General features: G+C 35.1%; 2 protein-coding genes across 6 annotated transcripts; both read right to left on the reverse strand.

Annotated features, from left to right (window-relative positions):
• Positions 1-295: 295 nt before the first annotated feature.
• On the reverse strand, positions 296-3,854 carry LOC127083530 (linoleate 13S-lipoxygenase 2-1, chloroplastic). 2 transcript variants are annotated; one of them, XM_051023837.1, is made up of 9 exons: positions 3,543-3,854; positions 3,188-3,456; positions 2,870-3,110; positions 2,465-2,791; positions 2,299-2,384; positions 2,101-2,211; positions 1,718-2,019; positions 1,357-1,623; positions 296-1,164 (listed from the first exon to the last, which is right to left on the reverse strand). In XM_051023837.1, the coding sequence occupies exons 1-9, from the start codon at positions 3,772-3,774 to the stop codon at positions 405-407; spliced, it is 2,595 nt and encodes an 864-aa protein (XP_050879794.1). In that variant the 5' UTR covers positions 3,775-3,854; the 3' UTR covers positions 296-404. The 2 variants fall into 2 exon arrangements, with proteins under 2 accessions (XP_050879794.1, XP_050879793.1); XM_051023836.1 differs by having other exon boundaries at positions 3,188-3,459.
• Positions 3,855-4,612: 758 nt separating this feature from the next.
• On the reverse strand, positions 4,613-13,063 carry LOC127083528 (protein FAR1-RELATED SEQUENCE 3). 4 transcript variants are annotated; one of them, XM_051023834.1, is made up of 6 exons: positions 12,693-13,061; positions 10,296-12,592; positions 10,113-10,202; positions 9,736-9,885; positions 7,389-7,505; positions 4,613-5,230 (listed from the first exon to the last, which is right to left on the reverse strand). In XM_051023834.1, the coding sequence occupies exons 2-6, from the start codon at positions 12,543-12,545 to the stop codon at positions 5,186-5,188; spliced, it is 2,652 nt and encodes an 883-aa protein (XP_050879791.1). In that variant the 5' UTR covers positions 12,546-12,592; positions 12,693-13,061; the 3' UTR covers positions 4,613-5,185. The 4 variants fall into 4 exon arrangements, with proteins under 4 accessions (XP_050879791.1, XP_050879790.1, XP_050879789.1 ...); XM_051023833.1 differs by having other exon boundaries at positions 12,688-13,061; XM_051023832.1 differs by having other exon boundaries at positions 10,296-13,061.
• Positions 13,064-13,649: the final 586 nt, after the last annotated feature.

The raw sequence follows: 13,649 nt of genomic DNA on the forward strand, positions 1-13,649 counted from the left end.
CCCTGTTTTATTAAAATGAGATCTTTTTAAAGTCCATAATAATATTGAATTTTAGTCTATAAATATTATTATTTTTATATATGTTTTAGGATTCAAAATCAATTAATAAATTATTGAATTTTTTAAAGATCTTTTTTAATTGATAATTAATTCAATTATTAATTATATATAAGATTTTGTTAACTTTAATAGATATAAAAGAATGTATATAACTTACATCTTTATTATTGATTGAATAAACGAGTTGATATGGATATAGTATATAGTACAAATCTCACACATAGAAAACATAGGATACGAAGAACTCTTGTGCTATTATTATCTTTTATTAAGGATCAAAGATACACATAACAAACAACTTATTATTTATTTATTTACATGTTCAAGCTTAAAAGTACCAAACTCTAAATAGATATACTGTATGAAACTCCTTTTCCAGTAATTCCAGGTCCTGAAAATGGCTTTAATGACTCATAAGGCATTATACCAGCTCCATTTCTATTCTTCAAATTCTTATTTTCATTTCTTGAGTCTATAATACCTTCAATCTCTTTCAATCTCCTATGAAACTTTTCAAAGGCTGTTTTTATAGTTGGATTCTCACCCCAAGATGGTTCTATCTTTTCTCCAATATACTCTTCATCCGGTGAATGTGCTGATAATATGTTCAAAATCACCATAAATATAGTTGCTTGAATTTGTGATGGAAAACACTCCAAAAGTGTTTGATCTGGTTTGTTGATAAATTCTTCCCATTGTTCTTTTGTAGGGTCTTCTGTAGGCATTTTGTTTCTAGCAATGGTTGGTCTATTTGGAAAATAGCCTCCATATGGATATTGTGTGAAGTTTACAGCTGAATGATGTGCAGATGCTACCCAAGCTATAGTGGTAATGATGTCAATAAGGTCTTTTTGTGTTTTGAGTTTTGGCCACCATGGTTCTTCTGATTTGTCTCCGTGACCCTTTGTTCGAACTTCTGTCCACCATGCTTGGAGCTCTTCATCAGACTCTACGATTTTCGGGTTTGGATAGTAGTGGTTTACATACTCCGTGACCCATTGTTTGATTGCATCCCATATTAGTAGACCATCATTTGCAAAAGGGTAGTCTTCAATTGCTAGCTTTAGGCCATGTTGTGCATTAGGATCTTCCACAGCCATTCCTCTGATAAAAAAATAGCAATTTATATAATTAAACCCGTTCTGGTGTATGACACATGTTTGTGCGCGTCGGTGTTTGACACTGAGACACATGTCAGTATTGATACCGTGTCTGTGTCTGGTGCTTGCGCCTCATGTTTGTGTCTGTGTTAGTGCTTCATAGCGTAATATTCAACCTCTATAATATAAATATTACCTATTGATAAGATCATTTGGAAGTGCCTGCAAATCAAATTGCCAAAGCTTATCATATGCCACAGAGCTTAATTCCATTGTATATTTTTTAGGAAAGAATGATATTTCAAGGATCCCGTTTGCATTAATAAGCACTTCGCGAGCAACTTTATTGATCTCCATGGTATATCTCAGATGTGGATGCAATAATCTATAAATCGGATGCATGGAACTGAGTTGTCTGTAGGTTGCAATTATTATCGGCTCAACAACACAATGAGTTCTTAGCCTGCAAAATAATACATATAACAAATTACTAAGCTAGTACTAATTATAAGCTTGACATAACATCTCATAGATGATAGAACCTAATTGCTACTCACCAATGGCTTATAAGTTCATGATGACCAGAATCATGAGCAAGAACATGAGCTTTGGCAAGCCTCCAAAGCCAGAGATTGGTGGAATGAGAAGCAGGTGTGAAGACTTGCTTCCATTGTGGCTTGCCGTCAATAATCGGTCTAGTGAGCTCAATAGCTAATGGCTTCAATATGCCTTGATTGGTGAGGAAGAATAGTGTCCTTGATCCATATAGTGTTGTGCCCTCAATCTCTCTCACTTTACTTACATATGGTAAGTACAAATCATGATAGTCTAGCATGAACAACTTCTTTTCCTTAATAGCCTGTACATTGTTCAAAATAAATAATTTTCAAGCACTATACATTCTTAATTTAGTAAAAAAATGCATATGCTTTAGTAGTACCTCTTCAAATGTGCTATAAGTGATTATTTGTGACTCGATGATTTCTCTGGTAATTGCTGATTCTGGTGGACCATAGACTTTGGCATCTAGTTTACTTTTCAAAGGCCATTCCTATAAAATCTTCAAAAGTTATTTCACATGTATGCAAATATTGTGAAAGGAGTAAAATGAATATTAATTTCGTAGAAATATCCGTGCCTTAACCAATTGGATGCTATACGGATTGGCACCGGCCAAAGTTTCTCTGGCAAACTCCACATCTGAAAACCAAAAGAATCTATCCCCTACGATTCCAAAGCACGTATTCATATCAATTAGAAACTCAGAAAGATCTTTAATAACTAGTTTATATGATTAAACTTACTTTTTAATGGTTCTGGGGCATCAAAGCGCAAAAGATTTTGGCTATCATTAGCAACCTTAATCAACTTTGGAATGACCTTTTGGAGAAACGTTAAGTCATTGGATCTAAGAGGTGGTAAATGAAATCCTTCTTTGAAAATTTCTTCTATGTCTTCAAAGCTTGAAAATCCAAGATTTGGATCAGTAAGGATTGTGTCTAAGGATTGAATAACTGCAGTCAAGCCTGAGGATATGCTAGAAGTGTTGAATTGCGTCTGCTTTATTTCAGAAAATGACTCATCGCGAGGAACATAGAAGTTTAAAGTACTCCTTTTTTCATACAACGGGTCTGCATAAAAAATCGTGCTATAAACATATATATCTTGATGCATCAAAACTAAATATATGAAGAATAAGAATAGATAACCTGCATCAGAATGCTTTCGACCGGTACGACAGCGTCTAGGATAAGGATATTGTTTTGTGCCACCAAGAACAGGTCTTTTGAGTTCAATGCTGGTGTCAGGATCTCCAAGATCATTGTACACATCATAGTCATATATTCTGTCTGATTCTTTTCTTTCTCCTTCCCCATTCCCTCTCAGTAAAACCAGCTCTTCTTTTCTTAATCTTCGCAACCCTTTCGGTGTTTGAGATGGTAAATATGACTGTTACATCACATGCATAAGTTAGTTAGCAATAGGAACATAAGAATTTCTCTAAAATTAACAACTGTTTAAAATACCTTGTCGGTGAAGAAAACTCTCTTCGTAGGACTATCGTGCTTGGGTTGAATCCAAGAATTACATGTGAAACTGAGAGGGCCATCAGAGAAACCATGAACAACTATACTCTTTAGAAAAACCTCCTTATGTTGCTCGTTTTCAACCAAAATAGCACCAACATTCCCAAAATCTTTGGATAACTCGAATTCGGCCTCATACTGCTCGTCGTCCTCTTTTTCCTCTATACATTGAGCCGAGCCTTTTACCGTCTCCTTCTCCGAGGAGTTCGCTGCTACATTCACACAAACATCTTAATAACTTTCTAAAATATACATACTGCAAAACTCAACATGTTAATCTAAAATTTGAACTTACCTTGATCAAGCTCATTACTTACGAGTTCTAAAACAAGTGTTTTTCCGACTAACTCTTCAATCTGTTGGATCCCTCCATCTACAAGATTCTTTAGGAGCCAATCATCACTATGTTTCAAAGTAACAATAGCTTTCACTTTGATCAACTTCTGAGATTTCATGTTTGTGTTTGTTTCGTCGTCGTCATCACTACTTCCGATCACAGCCTTCACACATTGAGTTACACAATCCATGTGAAGCGTTAAATATTTGATAAGTGTTTAAGAAAGTTTAATTTCACTAATAATTCTTAAAAAACAATCTATGATATATTATGAGAATCTTTCATATATTTATAGGGGAGAAAATGTAGTATTAGCTAGAGATAAAGATTGTTGTAAAGTAATTAGTCAACGTCGTGCATTGCATGGTGTTGCTTAATTTCTTCTAATGAGAATATCAATATTACACTCAAAAATAACGTAGAAAAATTTTCCAATGCTGTTTTTATATATTTACGTATTTTCTTTATTGAGGAAAGAAAAAGCATATGGTACAGAGTTTAAAAGAAAAATTGTAGTACGTATTTTCCAAAAATGAGTTAAGAACCTTAGGGTAAATATGTTATAAAGATTAACAGTGGTTTCAAGGGGGGTTTAAGAAAACTCTAGTTAAATATGACAATAAAGTCTCACCTAATTATACTTGCCTTTAAACATTACTATTGTTCACCAATTGTCACTGCCAAAAAAGTCAAAACAATTGAATTGATTATAGCCCCCTATGGTAGGTATTTGATTCAAGTAAATGTATTATAGTGTATCGTGTCGTGGCAGTAATCGATCACTTAATGACAGTGAAAATGCATAATTTAGACAACCAAAATTGAAATTAAAATTGAAATATATTGATGCGTCAGATTAATCTTTAATCATATTTAATACGTATCAAACACTAAATATGTGTCTTTATTTATTTATCAGATAATTGTGCTATAAGATAAACATAAACTTAAATTGGAATTAAAAAAAAAACTTAAGTTTGTTTAACGTGAAGTGTTAGTTATAGGAAAAAAATGTCAAAACAATGAAATAACTCTACGAAATGGTGTATTTTCTTCTCCCAATATAGATGTATAAAAATAACCCCTGATAAATGCAGTTTATATATCAACAATGGAGTCACCAACCATAATTATTTTTCTACTACTACTATTCTCCTATGTTACACACGATTTCGAGACCACTTTTCCCACCCGAACATCAATGCATTCAAAAAAAATTACAATTTTCTTTGCTTGGATACATACTTCTGAACAATTTGTGTGGCCCGGATGCATTAGTCGGAAAATATGGAGGGTTGATTAGTAGAGGGCAAAGAAAGCGCCCATGCTACTTATCCGCCTCCGTTATTTACCTTTATTAGGCCCAAATTTATAAACCCTATAGGTTAATTGATGAAGAGGGTGGGTGTTGGACCAAAAATAAAGGATGAAGGGGACAAATCTAAATTAAAGCTGCTGCCTAAGATAATCACACTATGACAAACATTACAACTTCTAAGTTTTCTGCTTTTTGTACTGAATGGTGGTCATTGGACTTCCATTAAGAAGACAAACAGCCACAGCCACACACACACCTGGGTATGAAATGAAAATTTGATGCTTTACTTCCTACGCTTTTTTAACAGAGGTTCTGATTGCGCATCTCCCTGCCAAATTTGAACATTTAAATGGACATTAATATCAACAGAGAAAATAATACCCCATAATTACACAGGTTTCTCGCTAAACTAAGATCAGAAAAATATACCAAGTTGAACAACAATTGCCATGCATATTTGTCACATACTACTAACTATACACATTGAAACCTTTTCAAATGTTGCCAAGATTGCGATCCAGATCATAAAACTGTACAATTCAACGATCTCACTCACCCCCAAATGATTTGGATTGGTTTTTTGTGCATTTGTGATTTGATCTAACCTAGGGTTTAAGTATTTTATTTTTTGGACTTGGTTGTTTTATGTTGATTTAAGAATTTGAGTGGTTTTATGTTTATGATTTAAGAATTTGAGTGGTTTTATGTTTACGATTTGAGACTGAATAATTTTATGCTTAAGATTAGAAACTTGGTTGTTTTATATTTAAGATGTGAAAACTTATGCACTATATAGTATTATTTTCTTTTTCGTAGGATCTTATAATTTTGGTTATGATCTTATGTATTTCGATCTTGCTGCTCTCTCTCTCTCAATCCTATAAAATTAATTGAGTAGAATCTTTCGACTTTGGCTTCAATCTTATGTTATACGATCTTGCTACTCTCCTTCCCGATCTTATGCAAGATCATGATCCGGGCAACCTAACTTTTAACACTTATTTATAAGAAAGTATTGACTTGTCCTAGTTAGCAGCACCAACAACAACAACAATTAAGTTTTATCCCATTAAGTGGGGTCAGCTACATGAATCAACTTTCGCCATAATGTTCTATCCAAATCATTAATCTCGAGATCTTTCTTAATAACTTCTCTGATAGTTTTTCTAGATCTTCCCCTTCCTCTAATTGTTTGTCTTCTCTCCATCTGATCTACCCTCCTTACTACAGAATCTACCGATCTTCTCTCTTATGACCAAATAACCTAAGTTTATTTTCCACCATCTTTTCCACTATAGGCGTCACCCCAACATTCTCTCTAATATTTTCATTTCTAATTTTATCTTGTTGAGTCTTACCACACATCCACCGCAACATCATCATCTCTACTACACTTACTTTATTCTCGCGATGGTACTTAACCGCCCAACATTTTGTCTCATACAAAATCGCAGGTCTTTCTGCAATCCGATATAACTTTCCCTTCAACTTGAACGGCACCTAAGCATCACAGAAAACACCTGATGCTCTTCTCCATTTCAACCACCCAGCCTAAATTCGATGGCTTACATCTTCTTCTATTTCTCCATCATTTTGTATAACGGTCCCAAGATATTTAAACTGTATGACTTGAGGAATAAGATGGTCTTCAACTTTCATCTCTAGATTAGAAACGTTTCTTCTTTTGTTGAACTTACGTTTCATATACTCTGTCTTACTTCTGCTTAAGCGAAAATCATGCGTTTCTAAAACTCGTCTCCAAGTTTCTAACCTCTCGTTTAAATCCTCCTTCGACTCTCCAAGAAGGACTATACTATCTGCAAAAAACATGCATCGCAGTGCTAAGTCTTGGATGTGTTCCGTGAGTACATCCAAAATTAAGATTAAAAAATAGGGATTTAGGGTTGAACCTTGATGCAAACCAACTGTAATCGTAAAAAAATCTCAATGCAACCATAAATTCAATGCAAACATAAGTTCAAGAGTGTAAGCTGTCGGTGGAGTTGAAGAGATTCAAGTAATAGACCATCCCAAACTCATTTGAATTATTCAGAAAGGCACTTCCATAATATAAGCATTGGCGGACAATTTGATCCTCCAAATTTACATACTGAATAATTTGTTCCTTAAATTGAAGGTCGCCAATCAATTTAATCTCTCTTTCATCTAATAGAGACAAAAATGCTTAGTTGACATGTTTAGGGCATGTTGTGTTGGAGCATGTAACCAGAAATTTGTTAAGGGTGACCATTGATCTCTATCTTGCAATCCAAATTCATCAAACTTGATTAACATATGGACTAAATTGATATGGACTAAATTGATTTCCGGTCTTCAATTACAAGAACTAAACTACCATTTCGTAAATTTGAGAATGCAAATTCTTCGACCCGTACAATTTTAGGGGCCAAAACAGTGGTTCACTTGTTACAACAATTTTATCACCCATGAATCATGTGCAAAGAGATAATGAACAACAAACTTACAGCATGAGATAGTTGCTCACGGATATAGGCCATTGATCGTAGCATAGCACCCAATGTATCCTTGGACACCTGAAACTTAACTTCTGACTCGCCGGAAGTTGTATCTGCATCTTGAAGCTGAAACATTTACAAGATTTTAATTCAACAAACAAAAAGCAGGTCAATGTCAGATAATCAAATAATAACACATAAGAGTATAATATGCTACAACAAAACAAGAGACATGAGGTCGTGATATAATTAGTGACAAGTTATTTCAGCATTTGTTTTTATCGATATCTTTCTTTCTATTCTTTAAGGGAGGGAGAGAGGGAGGGAGCACTGGTGATCAGTAAGACCTAATAATGCTTCTGATTTCCAAATTGTGAATAAAAACTGTATTTGTAAGATACAGTATCAAACTGAATAACAACTTTAAAAAGAAGTTATATCATATATGTGAGCATATGACTGAAGACAATGCTCAGTAACACAATAGTTGGCCACCTGGAAATAATAGAACCCACGAATTATTAAATCAATTTTAAAAGTCACAATACAAGCAAACTAAGTCCTTACATTATGGAGTAAATATTAAAAAGAAGAAAGCACAATAAAATTGAAAAGTGTTAAAAGTCCCACATCGGATGATATATGGCCTGAACATGTGTTTATAAGTGGGGGCAGTCCTCACTCTACCAACTGATTTTGTAGGATTGAGTTAGGGTCAACCACATTTCTTAACATGGTATCAAAGCATGTGTTAGGTCCAACCACATTCCTCACTCTACCACCATTTATTTCCACGCTTCTGTTGTCTAGTTCTAAATGTGAGGGAGTGTGTTAAAACACTTTATAAGGTTTTGTAGGGTTGAGTTAGACCCAACCACATTTCTTAACAAATAGTAACATGGAAAAACAAATTGCTATCAGCCTTCACTGAATTTCATAAGAATCTGGTTAGTACTTGAAAGGGAAATCCAAATTCATGTGGCTTTTAACAATGAGGTCATACCAATCCAGGTTGGATCCATCGCAAACAACCTAAAAATATTGTAATTGTACTATCAATTTTTAGCGTCATAACTCAAATAAGAATCATTTAGAAAGGAAAATAAAATATATCGAATTGCACCTATTAATGCAATACCACATCGATTCCGCTCTGAAATTGTGCATTGGATCTAGTTGTTTGATTGAAATTGAGAATTATATGATTTTGATAATATCATATAGATTCATTATTGAACCAAAAGTAAACATATGTGACTATTTCCACAAAGAATTATCCAAACAAAAGAAAATAAGTAACACGTAATAGAATAATAGTTAAGTATATATGTGTAAATATAGCTTAGCCAAACAACGCCTAAAGGCTTGTAACAAACTGTACCTGACTGCGCCGAGCCAGCACAGTTTGATTGAGTTATAAAATTCAACCTAATGAGTATTGTAGATAATTTGTCTTTTGAGATTTCATAATAACAAAATATGGAATACTCTAGATCTATCTATCTCTCTTCTTCCATTTCTCTCTTTCTATTAACACAACCACATTATATAAAACTACTGCTCCATGAGTCCATGTAATCTGACAGTTACTTCATGATATATTATAGAACATAATTGTGCCGTTTGATCCCATTGAGATTTGCAGTAATTTGTATGTATATAATTATATATTTATAGGAATTGATTTCTCCCCTTAATGAAGGGATTCTCTGTTAGGATGTAGAATAGTGGTTAGTTAGAGTAGTTAAGGGTTGTTATGGAATTTAGTTAGTTGAGGTTGTTATATGGCTATTTGTATAATAGGAAAAATACAATGTAGAGTTGATATTATTGAATATTTTTAATCATTTTATGAATAAGGTAACAACTCTATTGTGAAGGGGAAACCCTTGAGGAGAGGTTCTCTCCTATTCTATTCTATTTTTCAATAAATATGTTCTTTCTTTGGAATTCAATTCATGGGTTCCTAACAATTCGTCCAAACCTGCCAGATCTTCAAGGAGTGCCAGTGTTGTTGGAGATGGAAGCGTCACATAGGGTGAATTTGGCAACTTTTACGGGGAAAGACCCCATTGGATGGCTTGCAAGGGCTGGAAAAAAAATTGAGTTGCAAGAAACTCACGAATTTGATTAGCTGCAAAGGGCTTTCATGAGCATGGAGGGAGAAGTCATGCGTTGGTTCAGTTCTTGGTATCAAAAGGAACCAAATTCAAACTGGACATCATTTTCTTCAAAAGTAAGTTTGACCACAGATGTTTAAAGATGAATCAGGCTGTTCTTTTCTGGTATTCGAACAGTTATGAAACAAAAATTATAAAAAATACTAAGGACGGGTTTAGAAAATAAAATCACATACCTTGAGATTTATTACAGCAACCTTATTTGCTGGTGTTGAGAGCTGTTCACTGATATAAGCCATAGACTTCAGCATTGGCTCCAAAGAAACTCTTGAGAGCTGAAACTTAACCTCGGATTCCGTTGATGGACTCCTACCATAATCTTGCAACTGCAATATGGTGCTTGAAATATGTTAAAAGGAGTAAATCTTCTAATTGGTTATCAATTATAATATGAAAGGGCAAAATCAAAGTACTTTTCCAACTGAAAGGCTACAGAAGATATCGACAATTATGCAAATAAAGTACTGATATCTAGACCAACTTTAGAGCTAAGCTAAATAAAGAATATTAGAATTTACTTTTTCTTAGTAGAGAGAGGATAATATGAGCATACCTTTAGATTGATAACAGCTACTTTATTCCCAAGACTCGAGTTTTTGTTCTCCATTACCCATGTCATTGATTTTAGGCATGGAAGAACCGCCTATATGAAAGAAAACAAGGATCAAATTAATTTCGTGGAATCCGACTCCATTGAACAATAGACACAGATGGTAAAAGAATCTTTTCCAAGTACCATGTTTCCCGATGAACCATCATCTCGATGAAGAGACACTGGGGCCATTTGTGGTAAATTTAGGTCAGCAACTGATTGAACTGGACCACCAGAATCATTAAGATTAAACCTCCTTGTTATTTCATCGTGTCGCGGCCACAAAAGAGGAGTTAAATCTGAAGCTGAACTGATGGTGGCTTTCTTGTCATTATAAGTAGTCCCGCTGACTTGATTATTAGGAGGTGTTGCTTTGGCAACACTTCTTTTCATTGCAGCAACCTTCTTTGCACCTTCTTTAAGACCAGTCACTGCAGCATTATAAGTTTCCACAGTTACTGCTCCTTCCTCGGCATATCTTATGGCTTCTCGACATAGATTACTGTACCTCAATGTCAGAGACTCCTGACTATGTAATTCAGCAATACGATCATCTGATCCAGCACTACTTTTTGCATTTTTTGTCCACCGTATTAAGATGTAATGGGATGGTAATGTAAGTATATTTGTCACAGTGAAAACAGTTAAAATGTGCCTGCAAAGAAGGCCTGAATACTCAAACATTTGGCAAGTACAGTTAGCTCTCAATTCAGCATGGTTGAATGCAACAGTATATGCCTTGTCAACGTCCTCAAATTTTGCAACCTTGAATGTGCTATTTATGTCATCTCCTTCAATTATATTTGCAGTATAAACAAAAGTTTCAACTAGCTCTTCCTGAAACTTCAAAAATATTTTTCTTGTATAAAGATTAGCAGCCTGTTTCTCCATTGGTGAAGGTGTCCTCAAAACTGGTGTTGTGCAAATTGTCTCGAAGTCTGCTTCTATTTCCTTTTCAATCCAGCTCTCTAAAGCTTTTTCATATTGCTTAAAGAACAATGGCAATGTCATCTGTTGGATGACATAACCATCAAAAAAAGAACCACCAAATCCTTGATTAGGAGACATTGCAGCAAAAAATGAATCACGGAAGTATGCTGGAACCCATTGAGCACGGGCAATATACAGGGACTGAAGCCAATCATTGCTTCTAAGCTCATATTTATCAAGGATAGAATTCCAAGATGATTCAAACTCCTCGATGGTTTCTGTCAGGTTAATACAATTATAAAGTTCACCTTGAAAATTTGGATGCGATAGACACACATGGGCCAACTTTTCCTGGCCTTCTCTCAAGACATGCCACTTGTTAATACAGTGGCGAGTTTGTGGGAAAACTTGTGAAACTGCTGCCTGTATGGCTCTGTCTTGATCGGTAATTATCGAGACAGGCTGTCGGTAACTCATTGCTGTGAGAAATGTCTTAAAGAGCCACAAAAAAGAAGCCTCAGAATCATCAAAAAGGAGTGCACAACCAAACAAAACCACCTGACCATGATTGTTTACTCCAGTAAAAGGAGCAAATGGCACTCTATACTGGTTAGCTCTGCATGTGGTATCCAGATGAACTGCATCACCAAAATGACTATAAGCTGTCCTGCATCGGGCATCTGCCCAAAAGACATTAGACATATGATTGTCTTCATCCAGTTGAATAGCATAGAAGAAACCAGGGTTCTCAGCCTGCATTTTCTTAAAATACTCCAGCAGATAATGGGCATCCTTCCCTAATGTCCTGTTTTGAAAAGACGGCCTGGTACAATTCCCCGATGTGGCATTTTTAACATGGTGACTTAGTTCAGAAGCAGTGGCAGCATGAATATTTAGCACCGCGCAACTATTCTGATTAGAAATATGACTCCCATCCACAGATAAATACATGACACCACTCGGAACAAGTCCAACTCCTTGATAAGTTTCAGGCATAGTCCTTCCGACACTGGAAAAATGCTTACGTAGCTGAAGAGTGGGTGCCTCGCTGGAACTCCCCAATGAATGACTATGCTCCCTCACAAACTTGGTTACAACCCATTTATTCTGACCCTTCAGCTCAATCCTAATCATTGCATCACATCCATCATTAAACCTTTTCTTTAAACCTTCCCTTTCACACACAAACTCCTTATACATATTCGTCCTGTCGGCTTTAGCGCGACTATGTGAGCCAACCTTAGAATTAAAACCCATGTGCTTAGCGTAATCATCATAGTAAGTCTTGGCAACATCTTCCGAATCAAATTCCATACCCAAATACGGCTCGGAAATCCCATCCTCAACATAAAATCCAGAGTTTTCAGCATTATTAATTTCACTGTCACTAGGTTCTAAATCTCCGTCATCTGACTTAGCTTGATGATCACTTTCTTCTTCGACATTTATCACATGCACATCCATTTGAAACAATGTATACTCCCTATGCTACTCCGTGTCTAATTCATAGCCTACCATAACAAAACTGAAGCTTAATCCAAAAAATTGACGGAATTCATTGATGAAACGTATAGCAAAAATTAAATTGATAAGAAGAATAAATAACCTAACTCGCAGAAAAAATGGTAAGCTCCGGAAATTCACGAGTCTTCCATGAATAGTTGTGAAAAAACCGAATTCGTTGAAAGCAGTTCTCTTCCGAATGATGGAAAACGCGGGGGGAGAGTGAGTTTCGGAAAACAAAACGACGGTGTTTCGGAGGTGGTAAGGGTTTCTCGACCACCGGAGTTGCAGAGGAGAGAGATGGGGAGAGGAAAGAGGATGTGAGTGCGTGTCACAGATTCAACGTGACATAAGTACACACGCGTGATCTGTACCGTTCGATTAAGATCGAATGGCTAGTATTGAGTAAGATGAAACAACTTTTTCTTTTAACAATGTGGGATCTGAAATAAAGCTGTACGTTTGTGGTGCGATTTGCCAAGTGCATGCATACCACCAATGTTGTGGTTACAACACTTTTTTTACTATTTCTTTATTCATATTCTTTTTAATAAAATTATTTAGTACTGTAATTCTTTTTAGTTTTACTTAGGTTTTAATCAGATTTTTGTCATAACAAATAAGTTTTAACTGAAAATTCATTTTGTTTCTTACTTTTTTTACTTCATCTCACTTTCTTTCCTGTTAAGCTAAAGAAGACGGGTACTTGTGGCTTGACAAGTTGTGTTCTTCAAACAGGTACTACTTCTATATTATTACCTTACTTTACTAAACTTTTTAGTTAGTTTTGTAACAATTTCAAAAGGGTAATGAAGTTACACTTTACTAAACTTTACTAAACTTTTTTCGAAGTTGCTTTTCATTACTTTAGGGTTCATTTCATGCAGAGTATATTGCCTAATGAAACAAGTAACAACAAGTTCACAATCGAATACTTTTTTGAACACTATCAACAATATATAATGAAACCTGATCAAGCTAGTATGCAATTACATAACCTCACCGATCTGTTACGAGTATTTTACTTGCCACCCGACATGTTACCGAAGAGGGAAAAACAAACGG

This window comes from Lathyrus oleraceus, chromosome 5 (assembly GCF_024323335.1).
Source record: "Lathyrus oleraceus cultivar Zhongwan6 chromosome 5, CAAS_Psat_ZW6_1.0, whole genome shotgun sequence".
NCBI classification, from domain to species: Eukaryota; Viridiplantae; Streptophyta; class Magnoliopsida; order Fabales; family Fabaceae; genus Lathyrus; species Lathyrus oleraceus.

Bases quoted from the DNA above. Each gene is read 5' to 3' on its own strand.
- LOC127083528 (XM_051023834.1), bottom strand. From the start codon at position 12,545: ATGGATGTGCATGTGATAAATGTCGAAGAAGAAAGTGATCATCAAGCT. The intron at 10,203-10,295 runs GTACTTGGAAAA...TCTTTCATATAG, and splicing joins ATGGTTCATCGGGAAACATG to GCGGTTCTTCCATGCCTAAA. The intron at 5,231-7,388 runs GTAAGTTTGTTG...CAAATTTGGCAG, and splicing joins GTGAGCAACTATCTCATGCT to GGAGATGCGCAATCAGAACC.
- LOC127083530 (XM_051023836.1), bottom strand. From the start codon at position 3,774: ATGGATTGTGTAACTCAATGTGTGAAGGCTGTGATCGGAAGTAGTGAT. The intron at 3,460-3,542 runs GTAAGTTCAAAT...GTGTGAATGTAG, and splicing joins AAGTAATGAGCTTGATCAAG to CAGCGAACTCCTCGGAGAAG. The intron at 1,624-1,717 runs GTGAGTAGCAAT...ATTATTTTGCAG, and splicing joins CATGAACTTATAAGCCATTG to GCTAAGAACTCATTGTGTTG.